This window comes from Halichoeres trimaculatus, unplaced genomic scaffold (assembly GCF_033239565.1).
Source record: "Halichoeres trimaculatus isolate MK-OKI-2021-1 unplaced genomic scaffold, fHalTri1.1 fHalTri1_scaffold_10, whole genome shotgun sequence".
NCBI classification, from domain to species: Eukaryota; Metazoa; Chordata; class Actinopteri; order Labriformes; family Labridae; genus Halichoeres; species Halichoeres trimaculatus.
Window position 1 is genome coordinate 206,632 of NW_027437187.1, and position 26,601 is coordinate 233,232.

The 26,601-nt window shown below is 43.8% G+C and overlaps 1 protein-coding gene across 4 annotated transcripts in view; it reads right to left on the bottom strand.

Annotated features, from left to right (window-relative positions):
- The window catches only part of srgap1a (SLIT-ROBO Rho GTPase activating protein 1a), a 231,311-nt gene that overhangs the window by 8,179 nt on the left and 196,531 nt on the right, over nucleotides 1-26,601 (bottom strand). For 3 of the 4 annotated variants that reach the window (XM_074677243.1, XM_074677245.1, XM_074677244.1), the window contains exons 19-20: nucleotides 20,404-20,584; nucleotides 17,208-17,345 (exon numbers count right to left, since the gene is read on the bottom strand). In XM_074677243.1, the coding sequence (XP_074533344.1) occupies nucleotides 17,208-17,345; nucleotides 20,404-20,584 (319 nt within the window). Of the gene's footprint in view, nucleotides 1-17,207; nucleotides 17,346-19,412; nucleotides 19,527-20,403; nucleotides 20,585-26,601 lie in introns of those variants that run through there. The other variant, XM_074677247.1, reaches the window with a different exon arrangement.

A 26,601-nucleotide genomic window follows, 5' to 3' on the forward strand; every position in this document is an offset into this window, starting at 1 on the left:
CAATTTGGCCTGCATTTAAACCTCCCCTGTTCACCAGTTCTTTGCCAGATTGTTCTTTGTGTCATTGCAAGACTTTCCAGCTCTTTTCCTGTATTGGTTTCCCAGTTTTGATCTTCTGCCTGCTTTTTGACCTGCCTCTTGCCCTTGCCCTGTTTGGATTATTTTGCCTTTCTGGACTGATACCTGGTTTTGATCCTGCTGCCTTGTTGACTACGCTCTTTGTCTATTCCCTCACGGTACTGTCACTTGGTATTGAACTTTTGTTTTTGAAATAAAAGGACTTTGCTGCAGTTGTGTGTTGCTTTTGGGTCCAAACACTGCCCGTTACAGTACAATCTGGCCAGCCATGGACCCAGCACACACCGAATTAACACTGGAGTGGCTTGAGAGGGTTGAGGGTGTTCTTCAACAACATGAGTCAATTTTGGCATCCACGGAGGCAGAGGGAGATACAGCAAGCTGCTGCTACTCAGCAACAGGCTGCTGCAGCTCAGCATCAGGCACTGACTGCTTTTACTGCTCTGGTCAAGCAATTAGCTGCAATTCTCAGTCAGTCAGCTGCTTCAGCTTCTCCAGGTGCTTCATTGAGCCAAGTTCCTGCATCTACTCCTGTTCCTGCTGCCTCTGGTCTGACACCTGAACCACCAGTTGGAACCCCTGAGAGCTACGGTGGAGATCTGGAGGGCTGCAACCCTTTCATTACAAACTGCTCCATTTTGTTTGCCCTGCAATCCCAGACTTTTGCTTCTGAAGAGGCCAAGGTGGCTTTTACCATCAACCACCTGACCAGGCGGGCTCGTTTGTGGGGTACTGCTGAGTGGGAACGAGGTACTGCAGCCTGCTTGTCCTTTCAGGCTTTCTCTGAGGAGCTGCGAAAGGCTTTTGGTTTAGCCTCCAGAGGGCCTGATACCACTAGGTGTTTACTGCGCCTGAGCCAAGGTGACCGGACTGTTGTAGATTTTGCCAAAGACTTTCAGATTAAAGCTCGCATAAGTGACTGGAATCCTGCGGCTCAGTGTGATGCCTTTCTGTTGGGTTTAGGAGACCACATCAAGGATGAGCTAGTCTCTTATGAACTCTCATCTACACTAGATGCCGTGATTGAATTCTGATAGCAACTCGTGTGGATCACCACATTCAGGCTAGGATGCGAGAGAGACGTTTAAGGCAGCCTGAGCATCACCTGGCTAACAGTCAGTCTGTTTCTGCTGCTGCTTCTACTGGGTTGCTGCCAGGAAGAGACTGAACCCGTGCAGGTGGGGCGCACCAGTCTCACACCTGAAGAGAGGCAATGTCGCCATCGGAGAAATCTCTGCCTCCACCGTGGTGGAGCCGGCCATTATGTTTCCCGCTGTCCTGCAAAAGGCCAGACTCACCAGTAGAGGAGAATTTACTGGTGAGTCACACCCCTGAACATTCCCCCAGACAACGACCCCTGTGCCATGCCAAATTACTGTTACCCAGGGGAACTCCTACCCTGGCTACATTTATAGACTCTGGTTCTGATGTGAACTTAATTGATGAGACTCTGGTACAACAGTTAGGAATCAACCAGATCCTTCTCTCTGGTCCAGTTCCTGCCAGTGCTCTGGATGGCCATCTACTGGGGACAGTCACTCACCAGACTGCACCCGTGCATTTGTTACTGTCAGGAAACCATCTTGAAACCATCCAGTTCCACATCCTGAGCTCTCCACGGCTTCTTCTGATCCTGGGATATACTTGGCTTCGCCGCCACAACCCCTACATAAACTGGGTGTCTGAAGCCATCCTTGGGCGGAGTCAGTCATGTCATCAAGTGTGTCTTCAACAGGCTGCCACCCCCCAGTTGTTTGTCAGCTCCAGTCCAGTTCCTGATCTGTCAGGGGTACCGTTAGAGTATCTTGACTTTAGAGAGGTGTTCAGTAAAGCTAAGGCTACCTCTCTTCCTCCTCACCGCCCCCTTTGAAGCCTGGCACCTCTACCCCTTGGGGTCGTTTGTACTCCCTGACAGCTCCTGAGAGGGAGGCAATGGACACCTACATCAATGACTCTTTGGCTGCTGGTATCATCCGCCCTTCTTCCTCTCCTGCTGGTGCTGGATTTTTTTTTCGTTGAAAAGTTGGACAAGTCCTTAAGGCCTTGTAGACTATCGGGGACTGAATGACATTACGGTGAAGAACTGTTATCCCCTGCCCCTCATCTCGTCTGCCTTTGAACTTCTTGAGGGGGCCACTATCTTCACCAAGTTGGATTTATGCAAAGCCTATCACCTTGTTCGTATTCTTGAAGGGGATGAATGGAAAATGGCCTTCAGTACCCCCTAAGGGCATTATGAGTACCTGGTGATGCCACTTTGACTCACCAATGCTCCAATTGTGTTTCAAGCATTGGTTAATGACATTCTCAGGGATATGCTGAACAAGACTGTGTTTGTGTATCTGTACGACATTTTAATCTTCTCCAAGACAAAGGAGGAGCATGCGCATCATGTCCAGGCAGTCCTTCAGAGACTTCTAGTGAATTCGCTCTTTGTCAAGGTAGAGAAGTGTGAGTTTCATTCCACTACAGTCTCCTTTCTGGGGTACATTGTTGGGCAGGGAAGAATTCAGATGGATCCTGCCAAGGTATCTGCAGTTGCTGATTGGCCTCTCCCTCTTTCCCGCAAGCAGCTGCAACAGTTCCTTGGGTTTTCCAACTTTTACAGACGGTTCATCCGGGGTTACAGCACCATTGCAGCTCCTCTCACAGCGCTTACCTCCTCCAAGGTGCCTTTTGCATGGTCCTTATCAGCCAATGAGGCTTTTTAGTCTCTTAAGGCAAGATTCACAACGGCTCCCATCCTTCAGATGCCTGATCCTGAGAGGCAGTTTGTGGTTGAAGTGGATGCCTCTGATGTAGGGGTAGGAGCTGTTTTGTCTCAAAGAGCAGCCAGTGACCTGAAGCTCCATCCCTGTGCCTTTTTCTCCAGACGACTTACCCCCTCGGAGAGAAACTATGACATTGGGAACAGAGAACTGTTAGCAGTGAAGTTGGCCTTGAAGAATAGCTGCACTGACTCGAGGGTTCCAAGCTGCCCTTCTTGGTCTGGACAAATCATAAAAACCTGGAATATATCAAATCTGCTAAACGACTGATTTCCTGTCAAGCTAGATGGTCCCTGTTCTTCACAAAATTTGACTTTTCTCTCTCTTATCGGCATGGCTCTTGCAACGTCAAGCCAGATGCTCTGTCCCACCAGTTCTCAGAAAGAGAGAATCCTGCCCAAGAACCAGACACTATCCTTCCATCCTCCACCTTGGTTGCTTCACTTACCTGGGAGGTGGAGGAGAGAGTAAAGGCTGCCCTTGAGAACCAGCCGGGTCCTAGCGCCTGCCCTGTTAATCGTCTGTATGTCCCATCTGCCTTGAGATCAGACTTTCTGTCCAGTCTGCAACCAGCACAAACCATCTCATCAAGCTCCTACTGGTCTTCTGCAACCCCTGGCTATGCCCCATCACCCTTGGTCTCACATCTCCTTGGACTTTGTAACAGGTCTTCCACTGTCCAAGGGCCACACCTGTATCCTGACTGTGGTGGATCAGTTCAGCAAAATGGCCCACTTTGCGCCCTTGCCCAAGGTACCTTCTGCCAAGGAGACAGCCGAACCGGTTCTTAGCCACATTTTCAGACTCCACGGTCTCCCTACCGATGTGGTTTCTGACAGAGGCCCACAGTTTAAATCTGTATTCTGGAGGGAATTCTGCTCACTCCTTGGGGCAACAGTAAGTTAGTCTTCTGGTTTTCATCCTCAGTTGAATGGCCAGACTGAACGCAAGTATCAAGACCTGGAGACAGTGCTCCGTTATTTGGTTTCCAAAAACCCCTCATCCTGGTCCCAAAAACTCCTGTGGGTGGAATACGCCCACAACACTTTGACCAGCTCTGCAATCGGACTGTCTCCATTTCAGTGTGCTTATGGGTTCTGCCACCTCTATTCCCTGCGCTTGAGAGAGAGGTTTCCTGCCCGTCTGTCCAAGCCTTTATTTGCCGTTGTCATCTGAGTCCAAGCCAGGTCCACTCTCATGATGTCTGCCAGTCGGTACAAGAGGACAGCAAATCGCCACCGTACTCAAGCCCCCACCGACCAAATAGGCCAGAAGGTGTGGTTGTCCACCCATGATCTACCCTTGAGAATAGAGTCTAGGAAGTTTTCACCCCGGTTCGTGGGCCCATTCGAGATTGAGAGGATCATCAGTCCGACAGCTGTGAGGCTCAAGTTGCCCAGGTCCATGTGAATACATCCTACTTTTCATGTTTCAAAAGTCAAGCCTGTTTGTGAAAGTCCACTGGTTCCTGCTGCCCCTCTACCTTCTCCACCCCATTTCATTGATGGTGGGCCAGCCTTTTCAGTTCAGCATCTTCTTCGTGCCCGTTGCAGAGGAAGAGGTCTTCAGTATCTGGTTGATTGGGAAGGCTATGGCCCTGAAGAAAGATCCTGGGTTCCTGCTCGCCATATCCTAGATGCCCGCCTTATCAAGACATCCAACCATGATGAAAACATGGAGCAAACTTTTGAAGAGAGTGACTCCTCTTCTGAGGTTATAGAGGAAGAACTTGATTTGGATATGTCTGATGAATACTACTTTCCTGAGAGGAACTACAACTGCTTCAACTCGTACACCATCCTCTGCCACAGGACAGCACGCACACCCTTACTACAATGTGTTCCTCAGAATAACTGGAGTCACTATAAGTGGTTCAGCAGCTCTTTAAGGGCTAACAGAGGTCTGCACTTTGGCTCCAATCAGTTGGAGTATTATTATTATCATTATTATTATCTGGAATGTGTCAGAGCAAACATTTTAATGAGTTTTCTGTCAGTATTTTTAGTTCTTCGAGATGATGAACAAGCTGCAAATTACTGATCCTTTAATCACTTTCTCCACGCAAATGGCTTCATCTGAGAGTTTACGCCTGCCTTTTGAACGCTGCCGGCCATTATCATTATCATTAAGATTTAGTGACAGCTTCATCATTGGGCTAAAACAAAAAGCAAAAGTGAACAGAAATAAGAGGTGTCAAAGACTCTCAGGAAATGTAACTGTAGCTGTTTGTGCTTACTTATCAACACAGCTGCTTCATCCCTCCACAAGAAAAACAGCTCAGGGTGTGTTGAAATCATCTAAAGGTGTGTTTATAGAAGACAATGGAACAAACACATGCAAACACACAACACACTGCTGAGCTCTACATTTCTGTAGAAATATGATCTATGCTCAATAGCTTCTTAACATTACTGAAATTTGCAGATGAGACTTTCTACCTTCAAAACAAGGAACCATTCGAGCATCTGTGCAAAGAGATTTATATTTTTTCTTCCGACTTCACTGGGGAACGTGTGGTAAACAACTACACTATCTGCTTACAGCCTGCAGGGGGAGCACTGTACATGAAAAATAGGATGCACCTTTCTCTGCAAGTGTCATCACACTGACTGGACTGTTTACTGTGGCCTCAGAACATTACTGCTAAACACAAGAGATTCAAGAAGTTCTTCACCACCACCACCATCATTATCATCATCTTCCTCAGAGAAAACAGATTGCTAAACCTTAATAACATGCATGCATTATCCATGAGGTATGATCGCTGGTACCGCTCCTCTCAACAACCATTTTAAGCATTAGCATGCCGTTAGAGGTATGTGTATCTCCTTCCTGCTCTCAACAAAGGCAGATGCTTTTCTTCTCGCTCCCTCCTTCCTATCTGCCCTGCTTGCTCTTGGTCTGTCTCTGTCTTAACTATCAGAGCCTCTGTTTGTACCCTATCCAAAACCCCAAATCATGGATTTGAGTGACTGGTCTCTCAATGTAATTGACCAAGTTTTCTCAACGAGGAAACTGGGCAAAGGGGAGCCTGCCTGCCATGGCTGATCGACTCCTAGGATACTTGGAGGACCGCACGCCTGTCAATACTTTCCATCGAGGATGCTGAAGACGCTGACATATTTGGATTTATGATAACACGCTGTCTGCGGTTTCCTGATTTATTGCAAACTTCAGAAGGCGCAGGCAGCACTTTTATGTACTTTTCGTTTGTAAATCCATCAAGAATTCAGCGAGGTATGAGTGTTTAAGTGAGAAAAGCATCCACCTTGCCTCCGACTACAGTACAGCGCACTTTTTTCGAATGATGCGCTTCTAGAAGTAGCAGCAGAGTTTGGCAGCTCTCTGTTATTACTCTGCATTTTTAGCTATATTTCTATCTTTAATTGTTTCTTTTGCTTATTTTTGCTCAATACTGGACTTTTTTGACAACAACTCATGGATATGTCTGCTGGAAGGAGAGTTTATTCAAGAGAGGAGCTTCTTGCATTACGATGGAGCAAATCTGGAGGATATCACCCTTTTCCTGCTGAGATAAAGAAGCCTTTCCGAGGATGTCGTGCTGGTGCAAAGTTAAAGGCCAGGAGATGGAGATACAAGCCCTTTCTTCCTTCAGTCATCATGGGGAATGTCAACTCTCTGCCCAACAAAAAGGATGAACTGGAGATACTGGTGAAGACACAGAATGTATACCGTGAGTGCAGCCTCATGTGCTTTACTGAGACCTGGTTGAATCAAAACATCTCTGATTCCTGTGTGGATATCCCTGGCTTCACGCTGATACGTCTGGACAGAGACACCAAAGCTAGTGGCAAGTCAAAAGGTGGAGGACTGGTTTTATACATCAATCAGAGATGGTGTAATCCTGATCATACTACAGTCAAAGTGAAGATGTGTTGTCCGGACATCGAACTGTTGGCAGTTGGTATGAGGCCATATTACCTTCCCAGAGAATTCAGTCATATAATAACAATCCTCGTGTACATTCCACCCAAAGCAACTGCTGAAGTTCCATGTGATGTTAGATAGATAGATAGATAGATAGATAGATAGATAGATAGATAGATAGATAGATAGATAGATAGATAGATAGATAGATAGAATTTATTGTCATTGTGACATGTAAAATGCACAACGAAATTTAAAAGTGCCATACAGTTGGTGCAACATTAAAACTACAACATAAAAAACACAGCACAACAGTAAAACAACAGTGATGAATATAAAACAACAATACAAAAATCATTTCATTTGCCATTGCACAGTCCCATAATTGTAAAAGTGCTGTTAATGCTTGTTTTTTGAAGCGTTAAGGGTGGTTATTGACGTTGGATAGAAACTGTTTTTTAATCTGTTTGTTCTTGTTTTGATTGTCCTGTACCGTCTGCCTGATGGCAGCAGTTCAAACATGGAGTGGCCTGGGTGAAAAGTGTCCTTTAAGATTTTCTGGGCTCTATTAAAACAGAGAACACTGTGCAGTTCGTCTAGTGAGGGGAGGAGGCAGCCCACGATTTTCTGGGCTGTGTCAATCACCCTCTGAAGCACAGTTCTCTGGGTGACTGTGCAGCTTGTGAACCACACACACAAACAGTATGTCAGTACTGGCTCAATGCAGCACCTGTAGAAGGACACAAGCAGTTTCTGTCTGGTGTTGTTCTTCCTGAGAACCCTCAAGAAGTGAAGTCTCTGCTGCGCCTTTTTGAGCACCTCTGTGCTGTTCACGTTCCATGTCAACCCCTCCTCAATGTGGACCCCCAGGAAACGGAAGTGTGACACCCGCTCCACTCTGTCCCCGTTGATGATTAGTGGTTGAATGTCAGTTTTCTTCCTCCTATAGTCGACCACTAGCTCCTTGGTCTTGGATGTATTGAGGAGCAGGTTGTTCTGACTGCACCACGCTACTAGATGTTCCACTTCCAAGAAACTGTTGCCAGGCTACAGACTCATCCTGAGGCTCTCATAATAATATCTGGAGACTTTAACCATGTTAGCCTCTCCTCTTATCTCACTGGTTTTAAACAGTTTGTCAATTGCCCAACCAGAGTGAATAGAACACTTGATCTTCTATATGCCAACGTCAAAGATGCATACAGTGCCACGGCATTACCACCACTGGGCAGGTCGGATCACAATCTGGTTTTACTTCAGTCTTGTTACAGACCCTGCGTATTGAGGCAGCATGCAACTACTGTAACAGTTAGAAAATGGACACCTGAGGCCAGTGAGGCTCTGAGAGACTGCTTTGAGTGCACAGACTGGAATGTATTGTTAGAAACAGATGAAAATAGTATAGATATTGATAAACAAGTTGACTGTTTTACTGAATACATCAACTTCTGTAAAGACAACATCATACCATCAAAGACTGTACTCCGTTTCTCCAATAACAAACCCAGGATCACAAGTGACATCAAGGATATCCTCAATCAGAAAAAGGAAGCCTTTAGAGATGGCGACAAAGAACGGCTCAAACTGGTGCAAAAAGTGCTGAAGAGGAGATTAAGGGAGGCTAAGGTGAAATATAAAAAGAAAATTGAGAGACAACTACAAAATAATAACATGCGGGAGGTGTGGAGAGGAATCAACAACATCTCTGGTTATAACACAAAGACAAGGCAGCCAATTGTGGGTGATGTTGAACGTGCTAATGAATTCAACCAGTTCTTCAACAAGTTTGACACAGCGACCACTTCCTCTTCTACTGCTGCTCCTTCTACACATCTGTGTCTCTCCACCACTCCTGCTACATCCCCTCTTACACCTGTGCCTCTTCCACCGTCACCGTCTGTCACAGCTTTAGGAGTGAGGTTAGAGTTAGGAAGACTGTGCTCAGGGAAGGCTGCTGGTCCAGATGGTGAGTGTCCAAGACTGCTTAAGGACTGTGCTGCCCAATTGTGTGAACCCCTTCAGAGGATCTTCAACCTGAGTCTACAGTTGGGTCAGGTCCCGGCTCTGTGGAAAACATCTTGTATTGTGCCGGTACCAAAACCCAAATGCCCAGCTGAACTTAACGACTACAGACCAGTTGCCCTCACCTCACATGTTATGAAAACCTTTGAGAGGCTGCTTTTACGTCTGTTGAGACTTGAGGTCAAAGACATTCTAGAACCTCTGCAGTTTGCATATAGAAATCATATTGGAGTGGATGATGCAGTTACATACATGCTCCACCGTGCCCTGTGCTATCTAGAAGAACCTGGCACCTATGTAAGAATTATGTTCTTTGATTTTTCAAGTGCATTTAACACCATCCAGCCCATGATATTGAGAGATAAGCTCAAAGACATAGGAGTGAACCCATCCTTTGTCTCCTGGATCACAGACTATCTCACAGAGAGGCCACAGTTAGTCACGTTGGGAAACTGCGTCTCTGGGACGGTCATGAGCAGCACGGGGGCTCCACAAGGAACTGTTCTGGCTCCATTCCTATTCACACTTTATACTGCAGACTTCAAATACAACTCTGAGTCCTGTCACATCCAAAAATACTCCGATGACACTGCTATTGTGGCGTGTATCCAAAATGGACAGGAATCTGAATACAGGGATCTGATAAAAGCTTTCTGTGACTGGAGTCATAGAAATTGTCTCCTACTGAACACCTCAAAAACAAAGGAAATGATTGTGGATTTCCGAAAGTCTGGGCTCTGCCATCAGCCAGTTAACATCCATGGGGTGGACGTGGAGGTGGTGTCAACATACAAATATCTTGGTGTACATCTGGACAACAAGTTGGACTGGTCCCTTAATACAGATGCACTCTTTAAGAAGGGGCAGAGCCATCTCTTTTTCTTAAGGAAGCTCAGATCAATTGACGTCTGTGGAAAGCTGCTGCAGATGTTTTATCAGTCTGTGGTAGCCAGTGCTTTGTTTTATGGTGCAGTCTGCTGGGGAAATAGTTTAAAGCAGAAGGACAAGAGGCGACTGGAAAAACTGGTGAAGAGAGCTAGCTCCGTGGTTGGATCCAGTTTGGACTCACTGAAGGCTGTGGTGGAAAGGTATACACAGAAGAAAGTGGAGGCCATCATCTGTCACTCTGATCACCCACTTCACACCATCATAGTCCAGAGAAAAAGCAGTCGGGGACGTCTTACCTCTGTGCGCTGCAGGACCGAGAGATACCGAAGATCGTCCCTCCCTGCAGCCATCAGAGTGTACAATTCTTTGCTTGGAAGAGAGCCCAAACAACTTGAATTTCCCTTCGGGGATCAATAAAGTATATCTTATCTTATCTTATCTTATCTTAAAGCAGTCTCCTGCCCCAAGATGGCCACCGGTGACGATCCCATAGTGCTGACTCTGATGAGATAGCACTTCATGTAGGCAGGCTATGCGTGTGTGTGAAACCTGCTAAAGTCTGATTCATATTTGAGTAGTGTGACCACGAGCCATACTCTCCAGAGGGTGAACAGCGCTGCAGAGGCCAATCGAGCCAGAGCACGGCAGGGTTTGGATGGCCAGTTTGACCGTGCCCTGAGAAATAATTCATTTACGTGTTTGGCAGAAGTCAGCAACAGATGCTTTAAAGTTACTTCCTCCTCCAGAAGAGAGGCAGTGGCCAGTAGACTAGTTGGAGGAGAAATACAGGCTCACTACCAGAGCCCACTGCCAGGGAGTCTGAGGTGTGAAGAGATATGTGTATGTGGCTCTGCCATCCCTCCCAGGGTTTGTTTATGTATAGCAGGGGCAAGCAGTCATAATAAGCTATAAATGCAGTGCATGCCCAAGCCCTCAAATAAAATCATTGAAAATATTCATCTGTCAGTGTGTTCTATTAAACAATACCTTAGTTTTACTGTTTTGTTCTTAAATTCCTGCCTTATCTCTCCTGTTTTGTTTGCGAAAAGCTGGAAAGCTGACAGCTTGTTTCCCGCATGCGCACTGTGATACCGAGCAGTATCAGTGATAGAGGCTGTGTTTACTGTACATGAACATTTTGAATGGCAAAAAATCTGTCAGTAAAGCAGCTTATCTGCCAATGGGCATGCTCATAGCTGGATTAACTTCATAACTTCATTGCCACAGTAGCAGAGTCAAAATGAGTGAAATCAATTCAATTCAGTCTTTGTGTTCAGTGCCGTTGTCCCGGGGAACTTTTGTGGAAAAGAAGAATATAATTTCAAGTGGTCGGCCTACTCCTGAATTAGTTATCACAAAAACGGCAAAGAATTTTGTCCGTCACTTTCAAGCTAGCACTTAGCCAGATATAAATGGCTAGCTGGCTGTCCACAAGTTAGCAAATTGTTCTGCTGGCCATGTCTCCTTGTTTTTTTCCACGGAGTACACAGTCTAAACTACGACAGGTTATGGTGATTTAAACAACCTTCACACTGCTCTGAGCAAGCACAAGTGCGCATCTCTGCACATACTTTGTACTGTAAATTCCAACACAAAAACTACAGAGCCCTGGAGATGTCTCACTATAATATAGCGAGGCAACGCTTTATTTATCCTGTTCAGTCACTATACTATAGTGTGGAGGGAACGCTTTGTTAATGCGTGCAAGGCGTTCCCTTGCCTTAATAAAATATTCTGTAGTCTAACACCTCCGGGGCTCCGTGAAAAACATATAACATGTTTTTATTGATAAATAAATAAATAGCTAAAAAATGGGCGCTCACTGTAGTTAACACTTCAGCATGACCATTGTAACAAGTCACCTCTCGCCACTGATGTAAAGTATGTTCCAATGGGACCAGCTCATAACTAACCATTGTAAAAGAAGTTTTAAACACTCACACAAATGTACAATAGTTGGCTGACAAGGGATAAGTTGAGAGAAAGCTTTACCAACTCATATCACAGCTTCCCTAAACGACTATTTACCCAGCAGCAGTGGCGTGGCGTGGAGATTTTTTTTGAGGAAGCCAAGTCAGACAAAGCCTGTTATCTGTATTTTTTTAAGGGAGTGGGGTACATAAAGGCTATGTTGCAGTTTGTATCGCTATTTCATGTAACGGACCTGTTAGAGCGCCCAGAGAGCGCTCGTTTTACTTACTTTGAACACCGACACACGCCCTTTAGCTCTCCCACCCTCACTCACTCATTCACACACGTACCTTGTCCTCTTGACTTAGCTTAAACATCTTATTAATTCATTCAACCGCCCACTTAAACACACAACCGGCCGCTTCATGCACATTGTGCTAACCTCCCTGATTTCATTCAGTGGCTCGAGGATGACGATACTGTGATTTGATTGGTTTGAGGCCAAAGACGGGGTGGCTTCCCTTGGCACAGTCTTGGTCAATCACAGATGAGCAGTGGCATGACCACGGCCTCATCTGATTGGTTAATCATTCTGTTTTTTTTTCACCAAGGGATGCCAACTCTGCTTGGCTTCCTTGCGGACAACAGCGTGCAGTATCGTATTTTCACCACGCATTCGCCACAGAACATTTAGGAGGGCGCTGTTTTACACATTGTAAAATGCTCGATAACTAGAGGAGAGGAATAAGGAAGAGATGACGGTGACAAAACACAGAAGAAGTATCGAAACTGTTAAAAAGGAATATTTTCATTAAATCACAGCTACAGTCTAAAAAAAGAGAGGAAGCATGGCTTCCCTTGGCCTCCGGGAGAAAACGCCACTGTCCAGCAGCACCTTATCCTGTAGAATTCCAGGGCATTCCATACCAAATGGGGTACGTTATCACTCCAGTGTGTTCAGGTTCTACCCTAGAGTCCCCAGTTATCCATAAATGCAGCAAATACACAGAAAGATGTCCAGCCTGGGTAATTGTTTTTTTTTTTTTTTAAGTAAAGGGTCTGGGACTTTTCTCAGATTACAGCCACACTTTATAGCACACTCATTTGTGACACTCCCGTCTGTGACCTAACTCCTCTGGTCACTTGTCACCATCAGTGAGGGTTAAAACAGAGATGGATCAGTACAGCACTGTTAGGGATGGATTAGAGCCCTTCAAGGTGAGACAAGTCTCAACTGTTTGTATTAGAAAACTTTATTGTTGGATGAAAAAACACTTGCCATACAGCGCATCCAGAAAGTATTCACTGCTTCATTTTTTTCTCATGTTGTCATGTTGCAGCCTCATTCAAAACTCTACACACAACACCCATGACTTGACAAAAAAGGTGTTCATATATATTTTTTTAATTTATTAAAAATATCACATGTTCATCAGTAACTCATCAGTAAATCATTGAACAATACCTGTTACACAATAAAATTTTATGTTTTAAGTAGTGCTGGGTAAGTTAACGCATTACTTTCGCATTAACCCATTAGTCTATAAACGCAGTCAATTATTTTATCGTGGATTAGCGCATGTTACTCACATGCTCTTATTTTGCAAAAGTCTGTTGCTGACTGCTGCGGAACCCAGAAATAAGTTGGCGGAAAAACACGCTGAATATCCAAAACAAGCATGGAGAAGAGGGGCAATGCCACAGAACTTTTACATGGCCATTTTCATTTCAAAGATCTTCCAGACGGCGGATTTGACAGAAACAAAGTTATTTGTAGCCACTGCCAAGCTGAATTTTCACATCACTGGAGTACTTCCAGCCTAAAATATCACCTTAATGCGAAGCACACTGTTGAAAGCAGCCAACCATTTAATAAAACAGACTATGGAGCAAGGCTTCGACAGACTACACTAAACAGTGTGTGGGAGAAGTATAGATAAACGAAAACAAGAGAAGCAACAAATGCCATAGGAAAGTGGATAGCTACAGACTGTAGGCTGATTAGTGTTGTGGAAGACGTCGGCCTGAGAAACATTGTGCAAACTGCAATAAATGACATCAAGTATGAGACATCCTCAAAACGCACCGTCACTCGAAGAATACACAAGTTATATGAAAAGGAGAGGACTGCAAAAGAGACAAAGTTACAGTGTGCACCTGCCGTCGCTCTCAGCAGGGACTACTGGACATCACTTGGTAACCACAGTTACCTTGGAGTTACAGTGCATTATATTGATGAAAAGTGGGTGCTACATTCACATGCTCTGTCTGTAATGAAAACAGAGGAGAGGCACTATGCTGAAACGTGTGGGACACTTCACTGAAGTTGTACAGGAGTGGAATTTGTCAGATAAAATCACCACACTTGGCACAGATTGTGCACAAAATATGATTGCTGCTGCTAGACAACTGCCTTTTGATCACTTCCCCTGCTTTGCACACAGTCTCCAGCGTTCTATCACAGTATCACTGAATAACAGTGCGTGTGACAGTGTCCTTGCCAAGTGCAGGAAAGTTGTGGGGCACTTTAAACACATTCCAGCAAATGCTGCAGAATTAGAGCAAAAACAAGTTGAACATGGACAGGAGGCCCTTGTGCAAGATGCACCAACCAGACTGAATTCAGCTCTGAACTTGATAAAAAGCATTCGAAAGAAAAAAAATTAGCCCCTGAGAGACGTCCTCGCCACAAGCACCAAAATTGCCATGCCAACTACAGCTGAAATGGACAAGCTGCAGAGTTTAGAAACACTACTGAGCCTTGCAGGTATGTTATAGATAATATTATGCACTGTCCTGTGTCCGATTTTACATAAGAGAGAAAAAATGTGTAAATGCAGCATGAATATGTAGAGGATATTTTTTGTGTGTCCAAGTGAATGCAATTTATCTTGCCTGAAGTAGAGTTGATTTCTGTTGCAGGTATTTGACTGTTCTTTTGGGAGGAGAAAAGTATGTCTCATGCTCTGTGGCTCTCCCTGCTTTCTGCCATCTCTCTTGGGTGATGGAGAGCTCAGATGATGACCCTGCCTACGTGACCAAGTTCAAGTCTACATTCAGAGAAGACCTAGAGAGGGAAATACCAACATCACACATCTGAAGATTGCTACTGCACTGAACCCAAGGTTCAAGGACCTCAAGTGTATCCCTAGAGCTGAAAGGAGTGAGGTGTGGGCCTCAATCACCAACTTACTCAAAGAAAAGAGGGTTACTGCAGAGAAACCCGTGGAAGAAAAAATCTCAGAGCCACCAAAGAAAAAGTTAACCCTGTTGGCTGCTTCATCTGAATCTGATTCTGAACATGAAGAAGACTCAATTGACAGCAGTGTGCATCGATACAGATCAGAGCCCACCATAAGTTCAGATTCCTGTCCATTAGAGTGGTGGTCCAAACATGCAGGCTCACACAGCAGCCTGGCTCCATATGCACAGAACTATTTGGCCACACCTGCAACTTCTGTCCCATGTGAAAGGTTGTTTTCTCTTCTCCTCTTTTCTCCTGATCATATTGTGCAGAAAAAGAGAGCTTCTTTATCTTCTGAAATGTAAACAATCTTATCTGTCTTAGTAACTGGCTTAGTGCAGAGGAGTAAAAAAAAAAAACAGAACTCCAATATAAACATGGACTTTACAGACTAGTCCTATGCACAGTAAATTCCAGCAGTGAACTTTTTTTGTGCTTCACCACATTTGGTACTGAACATTTACTGGTTATGCTGCTCCCTGATAAAAGATAAGTGTTTCTGCTGAAACCTCAGAAACTATCTGTTAAAATGTTATGACTGTGGCTCAGGGATTTGTGTGCAGATTATTATATTTTTCATAACAAGGATAATTTTAATGCCCTGGCCTGATTTAGATGTTACTGTATAACAAGTACTGATTTAGTGTTTGCATGACAGATGCTATGGCACTTTCATTCGTATAGCAGAACATTCCAATAAAAGCGTACTATACACTGCTTTTGAATTCATTATTGGATTTTGCACTTACAATGCAATTAATTGTGATTAATCCTGGAAATCATGTGATTAATTACAGTTAAAAGTTTTAATCATTGCCCAGCCCTAGTTTTAACTTAAACAACCAATAAAGTGTTCTGAGTTTTAGGTCTCTGAGCAAAAAGCAACAATGGCTGGTGTCAGACCTTCCCTGGGGTATACAAGTTTTATATGTAGGGATGGGCTGATCACTGATCACCCAAAATAAAGGTAATCTGCATCGACTGATTGGCTGGCTGATCAATCGGTTCATGTCTCTTCAGAATCCATACCCGGAAGGCGGGGAGTTTCTTTATCCTCATTCATGCAATCATTCATGTTCTTACCCACTTTCCACAGGGAAGAACAGCCATAAAGCATTAACAACGTGTGTGGCTAGTTAGCATTATAGCATTTGTCTGGCTCATGTAACAGTGTGTGCTTTATGATCAACATATGTAGTTTTTAAGAGTCCCGACTGTGCTAAGGCACTTTAATAGGGCACTTTATTTCTTTACTGCTCCGTGTGAGCCCACGACTCATTTTCCTCAGTTCTTCAGCCTTTTCTTCTTGTGCTGTTTTTATTGACTCTGCTACTCCTTCTTCTTCTACTGTTTTGACTGTACAGTCATCAACCCAGCTCATTACTGCCACCATCTCTACAGTGTGAGCCACAGTCATGAGTCAGTTGCGCTGTTTGCTGGGGTGTTTGTGTTCTTACTGCACAGGAACCACTACTGGGCTCAAATGGAAGCGAGCCGAGACCACCAATTTTTAGTGATCTCAACCTGCTTGTTTTGTCCCATATCCTAAAGCGATTACTGTGTTCACATATGCCCAAACGAACTAGGGTTTCAGGGGAGCTGCTCACTGTTTTGGAACAACTGCCCCAAATGAACCAGGTGTGAATACACCCTCAGTCTAAAAAAAAAAAAAAATTCTACAGGTTGCCATTATGTGTTGTGCGCTTAGTTAAGAGAAAAAATTAATTTATTCCATTTTGGAATGAGGCTATAACATAACAACATGTGGAAAAGGCCAGGGCGGACTGGCCATCGAGAGCACCGGGAGGTTTCCCGGTGGGCGGCTGCCTCAGTGGGCATCTGGGACGGTGCTGACAATGACAGCACACACACACACACACACACACACACACACACACACACACACACACACACACACACACACACACACACACACACACACACACACACACCGACAGCGGCGGCCGTCATCATGCAGAACCGTCCATTGACAGACCTGCAGCACCGGCCGTCGTTGGGCTGAACTGGTCGTTCATAGACCCACTTCACCCCCCCGACAGCAAGTGGTTCTGATGGCGGGGGGAGGGGGCGTCCCGTTGTTATGGGCTGGGCCGAGTTAAAGTCCAGGGCTGTTTTTCAGTCCCAGTCCGCCACTGGGATAAGGTACGCGCTGTAAAGACTTTCTGGATGAACTGTACTTTATTACTTACACTGCAGTAATGTGTATTACTCTCATGATATTGTCTTTCCTCACAGGTAAGTGCTGCTGCTGCTTCACAACACACGCACACACACACACACACACACACACACACACACACACACACACACACACACACACACACACACACACACACACACACACACACACACAAACACACACACACACACACAAACTCCTAACCTACCTGCTGATGTAGGCCTCAGAAATCCTGGACTCAGTGGGTGAGTTGATGACTTTTCTTGAGCATTTCTCCTCTGCGGCATGCTCACTGCCAGCCTCACTGTCAGCTTTGTGACTCAGAGTGTCTGAAAAATTGTCGTCTCTGTGGTCAGAGAGGGAGGGCCATGAGACGGGAAAAACAGCACGAGGAAGTGACAGAAACAGCAGCAGACTTAAAAGAAAACCATAACCCAGAAGATCAGCTGCTCTTTGATAATCACACTGATGTTTGATGGCATATCCCCCCTACAAGATCTAGAGAGGCGCATGAGTCATATTTCCATCCTCACAGTATGCTTTCTGAAATGCACATGGATGCAAGCACCCAGACCCCAGCCTTTGAGTTTCATCAAATGGTGAGCCTGGAAGTAGCTGTCTGTCAAGGGCAGGAGTCTTTTGAACATGTGAATGAGACGAAAACAGAGGGGAAAAAATTCACACAGATCTTTCGTCTGTTGAGTCTTAAAGGTCCCATATTATGCAAAAATCACTTTATAAGGTCTGTTAGTTAAATTTTTGGGTCTTTGGCTTTCCTCCCAGCCCACAAAATGTGATATTTAATGACAAAACCTGTACTTAGTAGAGCTTGTGAATATAAAATCCTGACCTAAAACGAGCTGTTTGGAATTTCCAGGGTTTGCTGAAATCAGTGGGTCCCTTTTTTGAATATTCAGGAGCAAGTCTGACCTGATTGGTCCACTGGAGCAAATACCCCCGAACCCCCTCCCTGCCCACTCCCCTCCCCGCATCTTGGGAGAAATCTCTCCAGCAATGGGAAGAGGAGTGTGGCTGTTTTTGGCTGTAAACAACCACATAGTTCCATGCACAAGCTTCCCATCTCGGAGGGAGACAAGACTAAAGCCTGGCTCACACTACAGGATTTAAAAAATCTTAAAAGATTCTGAAATCGGGTTGTATCTCACACATAAGGAGAATCTTCATAGATCACCTTCTCTTAAATCTTAAGCACACTCTAACAACAAGATTTGTAAATACTGACCAGCACACACTACAGGATTTCACCAAGATTATTTGACCAGAGAGAGTGATGAACCACATGTGCTTAGTTGTTTGATCTGAGGTTTTTAGCGCACTGGTGGGACAGGAGGAGAGAGAAGTGGAGCTGTCTGCAGAGGTGCCTTTCATCCATTACGCGCATGCAGAGGGACAGAGGTGAAACTGTTGCTGTATCAGCCAATAATGGCATGGTCTCACACCCATCACTGATAAAACAACAGTTTGCTACTGTATGAAAATGGCGTGGTTATGTGTTATTTTTAAAGGCATTAATGAACTGGCTCGAGTGGGCCAGTGGAGCGTGCAGTCAGCTGACCCGGAGCCTTTCAGTTGCACTTTGAGCCTGCTTTTGTTGTTTGTTGTCCGGTCTCTTGCAAGGGGGCTCGCTCTCTCTCTCTCTCTCTTGTCTGTTGTCATCCTCAGTGAGAATGAATGTTGTAATCATCCAGATAAATATCAAACATGTTTGAAAATTATCAGGGACGGCGAGTCTGTGAGACGATCATGGGGCTAAAGATTCATCTGTCAACCGCTCACACTAGAAGATAATCTTGGCCGAATGTCAGGGCGTTCATTTATGAGGGAAATATTCCAGCTACACTCAGTAAAACCATGCATGTGTGTGCTAGTCACTTCACAGCCCACTGCTTTTCCAACTTTGGACAGTACAACAGAGTGCTAGCGAATAGACTGGTCCTGAATCCAGGCGCGTTACCAACCATACGCCAACAAACCTCGGACCCTGGAAATGTGAGTATTTAAAATGCTGTGTGGTGTGAAGCAGATTGGAAGAGCTTTTCCTCAGTGTCCCCGTCTCTGTGTTAGCTTCAGGATGGGCTCAAGCTGTGGTTAGCCTGTTGTTTTAGCCTGTAATGTTACAGTAAAGGAGCTTCACTGTTTTCTAGACATTGTGCACTCGGAGCTCGTGGTGCCACTCTCAGTGACGCTGAGAGTGGGGCGGTATCAGCGGTGGCTCATATACATATGAAGGTCACGCCCACTAAATCAGAGTGTTCTGAACAGAGGGGCTATGAGAGCCTAATAACAATGCTGCTGTGCTTTATTTATTGCCTGGACCAAAACATGTTACTACCATTTCATGAAGACATCAATGATCCATAATAAACTGCAGAAAAGGAGCATAATATGGGACCTTTAAGCGTCATCCAGCCCTCTCTCAGACGTCTCTCTGGGTGTTTTATTGTGGCCTCTTTTGCAGCACAAGCAGGGATCAGCACCCTTTGGGCTCCCGCTCCCTTAGCCTGTTCTGTTCAAAGAGAGAAAGAGAGGGAAATGGCTGTAAATTTTCCCACTCTTTTATTTTCTGAAGATGACAACAGAGGCCTTCCTGGTAAATTATTGATGGAGGCACAGTGACGGGACAGCAGCAGGTAAAGAGAAAAAAGCAAAGAGGGAGCTGCCTTCGAAATATCCATTTTATTGGCCAGCTGCTAAGTGGACCTGATCCACTGTCCAAAGAGACAGTGGATCAGGTCCATTAGGCTCACAGAGAATGGAAATTGCAGATAATGTGTTTGTGCAAAGTGTGGGAGACAGGGGGGCTGGATGAGGACACTGGAGATGAAGAGTGATCGGAGCAGGGTCAGCTGAATGCATGAATCTTAGAGCAAAGTTTAAAAAAAATGTGTTATTTGACCCACAGGTGGTTAGAGCTCTAAGCTCCGCTTCCTTTGGGCTCTTAGTGAGGCTGGGGGTGTGCCGCTCAGTACAGCTCCAAAAGTTAGAGAGTCGATCACCTGGGTGATCTAGTCAAATTCAAACTGAAAATAAGCTTTTTTAGCATATTTTTTTCAATTATGATGCCAAAGCTTATGTTCATGTAAAAGCATTAAAAAACAAATCAACAGCAATCACATATGAAGAACTCAAAGGCCAATAACCTCAATCAAAAATAAATGGAACAATAATAAAATAACAAAAGACATCAAACACAACATCTAGTCTCTGTGTGCAAACTCTGTTATATATATATATCTGTGATATGCTGCTTCTTGGAATAAGAAAATAATTCCATCTGAGGACAACTGTACTCCACTCAGCTCTTAAGCTAGACGTGAGAAGTTTGGAGCTGTTCAGATGTATCCAGACATCAGTCCTGTTTAAACCTGATGGAAAACACTCACATGTCTTGGACCACAATGTACTGATGAGGAACCAGGCCATCTAGGCCGTTGTGCCGACCCTCCCACCAGTCCTCCGATGCCCGCTGGTACAGCAGCAGTGAGGCGCCCTTCTTGAAGGATAGCTCCCGGGAAGAGCGCCCGATGTAGTCAAACTTGGCAATGGCTTCCATGGGCTCCCCCTCTATGAGTGAGAAGGATTACACGGGTCAGCTTCACAGAGGAATGAGACATGAAGCATCACATTTTAGTGCTTTTAGACAACACATAACATGCTTTAATTCAGAAGATCATCAGAGCTTATTCTCAGTAATTGTGCACAAGGTGCTTGTGTGTGCCGTTAAAAGCACATGGAGTTCAAGTGGGCCGGTTCATTATTTCAGTTGAAGTCAATAGTAACCTAGTTCTATGACAGAAGGCCAGGGCCACAACAGGTCCTGAGGGGCTTCAACAAGATAATTATAGAAGCTGCGGAGAAGAGATCTATATGACTCAGGGGCATGACACTCACTGTATGGATCATAGCCCTGGGTTGATGGCTGCTCAATAAGGGTAAAAGTAGAGCCCTGGATCAGTGACATTGGTGGTAAACTTCAGAGAGAGAGCAGGAGGAGTTATTACAGACATAAACATGAGATGCACTGAGCAGCTTCATTTGAATTGTCCAGCCTGATTTCTCTCTACACAGCCTGGAATGAGCGTAATCATTGTTTACAGTGAAAAAATCCCCCAGCTCCAGCAGACTCTCCTCTTCAGGAAGGTGCATGTCTCAGAGCTGATATGCATTCTTTGCAGCAACTCAGGTCTAAAATTAGCTTCTTTGGTCCTCGTTCTCCTACCTCTGCTCCTCTCTAATCTCACTACCCTGCTTCAGGTCAGACAGGAGGTCTCTTGACAGATGCAGCCTTGCCCTCACACGGACTGTCTACACACAAAGAGCAGGAGGGGGAGGAGGGGGAAATATAGACATGGTTTGAGCATCTTACTTTCGCTAAGAGTCCTTTTTGACCTAATTCATTTCTGATTTACATATCTGTTTATTTCCCCAACCTTTGACCTGGCACCGCCCCTGAACCACTTGCACAAACCTATTTGGACTGACACGTCTGGTCATGACATCATTCCAATGACATGTGACAAGCAGAAATTATCTTTCTGAATTACTTCAGCTGAACTGGTGCTGGACAAGGTTGTTAATTCTGCTGATAAATAATGGGGATTTCTCTTACATCAACTCATTTATCCATCAAAATGTTCATGCAGGGCACACAGTAAGTATGCAGCAGAGAGAGGAGCCATTAAGTCAGAGCCCAGAGCAGTATAGGATCCCTGTCTTGTTGTCCGGTCATAACAGAGGTGTTTCAGATCCTACCAGTCAGCAATGGAAACTGTCACGTAACGACTCAAAAACAGTGGGACCCTGAGAGGTGGAGGCCTGTGGGGCATGAGATATGAACAATCAGATGTCTAACACAAGCCAGTGAAGCAGTCAGTGTAAATGGGACAAGCTACATGTGACTCCACTCCTTTTCTTGTCAGAATCAGGTACACAGCTTACTTTTGTCAGAAAGGATCAAACTGATCCAGAATCTCAGGATTCTTGAAATGGAGCACCAGAATCCACATAAAGGCTCCTCGCAACGTCCTAGATAACCACCTCTATACCAGGAGGCAGTGGATGGATTAGTTTAAAACTTTAAACGCTGAACTGGACAAATGTGTTTTTCTTTTCTACAGCCTGAATCTAGCCCCCTGCCAGGGTTCAACTACACTAATTTTGTTCTGGACTTAAAAAGATGAAGTTGGATTGATTACAATTCTTTACATGGTTAATAATGTCCTCTATTGTACACTGCTGTTAAAACACATCCAATCTGATACATTGTATGTCTCCTGGGACATTGGGGAACAAGGGCACCCTGCTGCACTTCTGCAGAGCCCTTTACCATCAGTGTGTCAGTTAGTTCACCTCTGACCTTGTTGATGATTAACCAGCAGATAAAATCCATGTTTGAATGGAGAGTAAAAAGTTCTGCCTTGGAACCATGCAGTTAATCTCTCTATCTATCTATCTATCTATCTATCTATCTATCTATCTATCTATCTATCTATCTATCTATCTATCTATCTATCTATCTATCCATCTATCTATCTATCTATCTATCTATCTATCTACAGTTGTCCTCAAAATTATTCATACCCTTACTAAATCTTGTGATTGTTGCATGTAGTGATTAAATGAATGCTTGTTTTCAAATTATGTATCAGTTATATGTGACCAACAATTTAAAGAATGACAACAATACAAAATGCAAAAAAAGTATTTATTTCTCGGGTATTTTATTGATGAAATCCCAAAAAATGCCATGTTCAAAATTATTCATACCGAGCCACCTTTTTAATTTAATAGTCAATAGCATAGCCTTTATTCTTTATGACTGCTTCCAGACGATTCTTGTACGTGTCCACAAGCTCCCTGCATGTCTCCTGTGGGATGTTGGCCCACTCTTCTTTGGCAAATGCCTCAAGCTGGGTCAGGTTGGTTGGTTTCCTTGCCATCACTCTGGTCTTCAAGCAATGCCACAAGTTTTCAATGGGGTTCAGGTCAGGACTCTGACTTGGCCATTCCAGGACACTGACATCATTGTCCTTGAACCATTTCTTCACTATCTTGGCAGTGCGTTTAGGATCATTGTCGTTCTGGTACATCCAGTTGGGGCCAAGCTGGAGTTTCACAGCAGATTCCTTCACATTTTCATCAAGTATCCTGATGTAATCCTCCTTTTTCATGATACCTTGGACCTTGACAAGATTCCCTGTGCCACTGGAGGAGAAGCATCCCCATAGCATTATGCTTCCACCAGCATACTTGACTGTGGGCACAGTGTCCTTTGGCGTATAGGCTTCTCCTTTCTTCCTCCAGACATATTGAGCATCCATATGACCAAATAACTCCAACTTTGTCTCATCGGACCACAGGATGGTGGACCAAAAGCTGGGATCTTGCTCCAGATGACGTCTACAAAAGGCCAGGCGAGCTGCCAGATGTTTCTTCCTGAGCAGCGGCGTCTTCCGAGGTTTACGTCCATGGAGACCTCCTCTGTGCAAGACTCACTCGATAGTGGACCGTGACACCTTTGTCCCTGTCTGGTCAAGCATTGCAATTATGGCATTGATCTTGGTCTGTGGGTTGATGTTGACTGTAGACTCTCTGCAGATTTTCCTTGCAAGTTTGGGGGACACCTTACGCTTCCGGCCACGCCCACTGAGGTTGTTAAATGTGTTGAACCTCTTGTGCGTCTTTATGATGCTCTGGACGATTGAAACAGGGACATCATACTGCTTGGAAATGGCCTTGTAACCCTTTCCTTCACTGTGGGTAAGAACAATATGCTGGCGTAGGTCTTGGCTGAGCGCTTTCTTCTTGACCATGATGACCGGGAATTGCGAAAGATCTGAGCACTTGTCACCTATTTATACTCTCTGGGAAGATAACTTTTTTTGCTTTAACATTTGAAAAAACAAAGGGTTTTATTCCATTGTGACATCTTGAAGAACCTACTGGACAAAGATTCCCACATTTGGCACATTTTTGCTGAAATACTGTCAAGGGTATAAATAATTTTGAACACAGCGTTTTTTGGGATTTCATCAATAAAATACCCCAAAAATAAATATTTTTTTGCATTTTGTATTGTTGTCATGCCTTCAATTGTTGGTCACATATATATCTGATTCACAAATTTGAAAACAAGCATTCATTTAATCACTACATACAAAAATCACAAGATTTAGCAAGGGTATGAATAATTTTGAGGACGACTGTATCTATCTATCTATCTATCTATCTATCTATCTATCTATCTATCTATCTATCTATCTATCTATCTATATGTATATATATATATATATATATATATATATATATATATATATATATATATATATATATATATATGTATATATATATATATATATATATATATATATATATATATATATATGTGTGTGTGTGTGTGTGTGTGTGTGTGTGTGTATGTACATATATATATATATATATATGTGTGTGTGTGTGTGTGTGTGTGTGTGACTCTGTCATTCTCTTAATCAAGAGGCAGACATAAAGAGGAGGACTGTTAGGATGTCTTGACACAAAAACACAGAGAGTTCTGCTTTTCAGCTTAAATGGGAAAAGAGCTCTCCTTTTGTGTCGGAAATCTGAATGAGGTCAGTGGGAATTTAAAAATAACTGATGACCATAATGTCACTACAGTTCAAGACTCACTAACACTGAGATGTTTTCAGCTGCTCATCTGCTATTCTTTTCTTTTTGCTATTCTTTTTTATCACAAGTTGTCCAAATGATTATTTTAAAAAGGTAAGATTACAAGGTGATGTCACGAGGGGAGACAATTCACAAGATAATCCTAACGCTTAAACCCTGATCAGTCTTTTTGGATATTTGTGGATGTTTGCTGCGATGTTTTGGCTTCAATCGGCTGATATCACAGCAAATTTAACAGTAAATGAAATGAAACACGAGTTTTAGAACACTAGCTTTGCAATATGCATGTTCCCTTTCAGTGCTACACCAATATGAAAATAGTATTGTACGTGCAAATTATATGATTCAGGTTGCTTTACTGATTTGTGCTGCGGAGCTGTTAAAAAACCCTGAGAGGAAATAACATGTAACCTTTTACATTAACTTCTTACACAGCTTTCCTCTGTGTGAATGTATGACGTAAATCCTGTTCTTGTGATCTTTTTTTGCTGTGTAACGCTCTACAGTAAGAAAAAAGTCATTTATCATCATCCTATTAGAATAAAGGCCTAGGTCATTTTTTGAGGAAAATGAGTTTTTGTCTTAAATCATCTGTTGATAAGGCTGACCATCTCTGGTAAAATTTGCTTAAATCTTTAGCTTGGTTACTTAGCATAAAATGTGTGACTTTGGCAATTTAACAAGCTTCATGATGGCAGCTGCTTCAATAAGAAACATAATCTTTAGTGCAGTAGAAGCTGTAAACATGACTCTTGAATCAGATTCAACTGGTGAGGGATTTGGTTCTGGTGAGGCCTATTATAAAGGCTAGGGTATAATGAAGTATAGCAATTTAGTCTAAATTTCACAAGTTATAGTTTTACAAAAAAATTAGCTACTTCTAGCTAGCTACCTATTCCTGGCTTATTTCTGTAAGCTAACATAAATGAGCTCAAGGCAATAATCAGTGTTGGGAAAGTTACTTTTAAAAAGTAACTAGTTATAGTTAGTGCTGAGAAAATTCAATTAGTTACTTTACTAGTTTCTAAATTATAAAAGTAACTAGTAACTAGTTACTATACTTTACTTAAAAAAAAAGCGTTGGTGGCTCAGTAACAGAAAGGTCAACCTTATCAATATAGTTACTATTTTCATGACATGTAGTGGAACAATAACACACAACAAATAGATTAAGAAATATTGACAGGAATATTTATTTTTGTAAACCAGAACTGCTCTCATTTGGCAGTGTAACTGTGACTAGTTTCGTTTTCGTGTGTTTTCAGGTGCTTTAAAAGATTGGCATTGTTGGATTTCGACGTGAATAAACGTTTCTGCTCTGGGCAGAGTTTGCATTTCACAACCATGTTTTTGTCGTCTGCCTTTACCTCCACGAATTCAAAATAATGGTTGTACTTCCATCCTGCAAAGCTGGCACCACTGTCTTCCACTGTAGATGGTTGTGAGGTACTCGTCTGCTCGCTGCTGCTCATCTTGTTGTGTTTGTTTACTGTGTGCACGCTTGATCATACTCATGTCTGTGTGTGTGAAGCAGCATGGGCCTGCCCAACTCTGTTTCTGATTGGCTTCATCAAACCTTTTTATTTCCCCTGAGAGTTTGCTCCATTTATTCTGGTCGGTTATTACATTCCACCACAGGCCAACGTGTAGGACTCACAGCGCACTCTCGTTGACCAGATACTGTGTGTGGAATGGATAAACCCGGACTCATTACTTATTGTCCAGGGTCCACTGATGAAATGCCATGTGCCAGCCTGCTTCAAGTCATCCACTATAATCCCTGTCCCTAAGAGGCCAAGGACCACAGGACTAAATGACTTAAGACATGTGGCCCTGACCTCTGTGGTCATTAAGTCTTTTAAAAGCTTTGTGCATTCCAACCTCAAATTCATCACAGACCCTCTCCCGGACCCCCT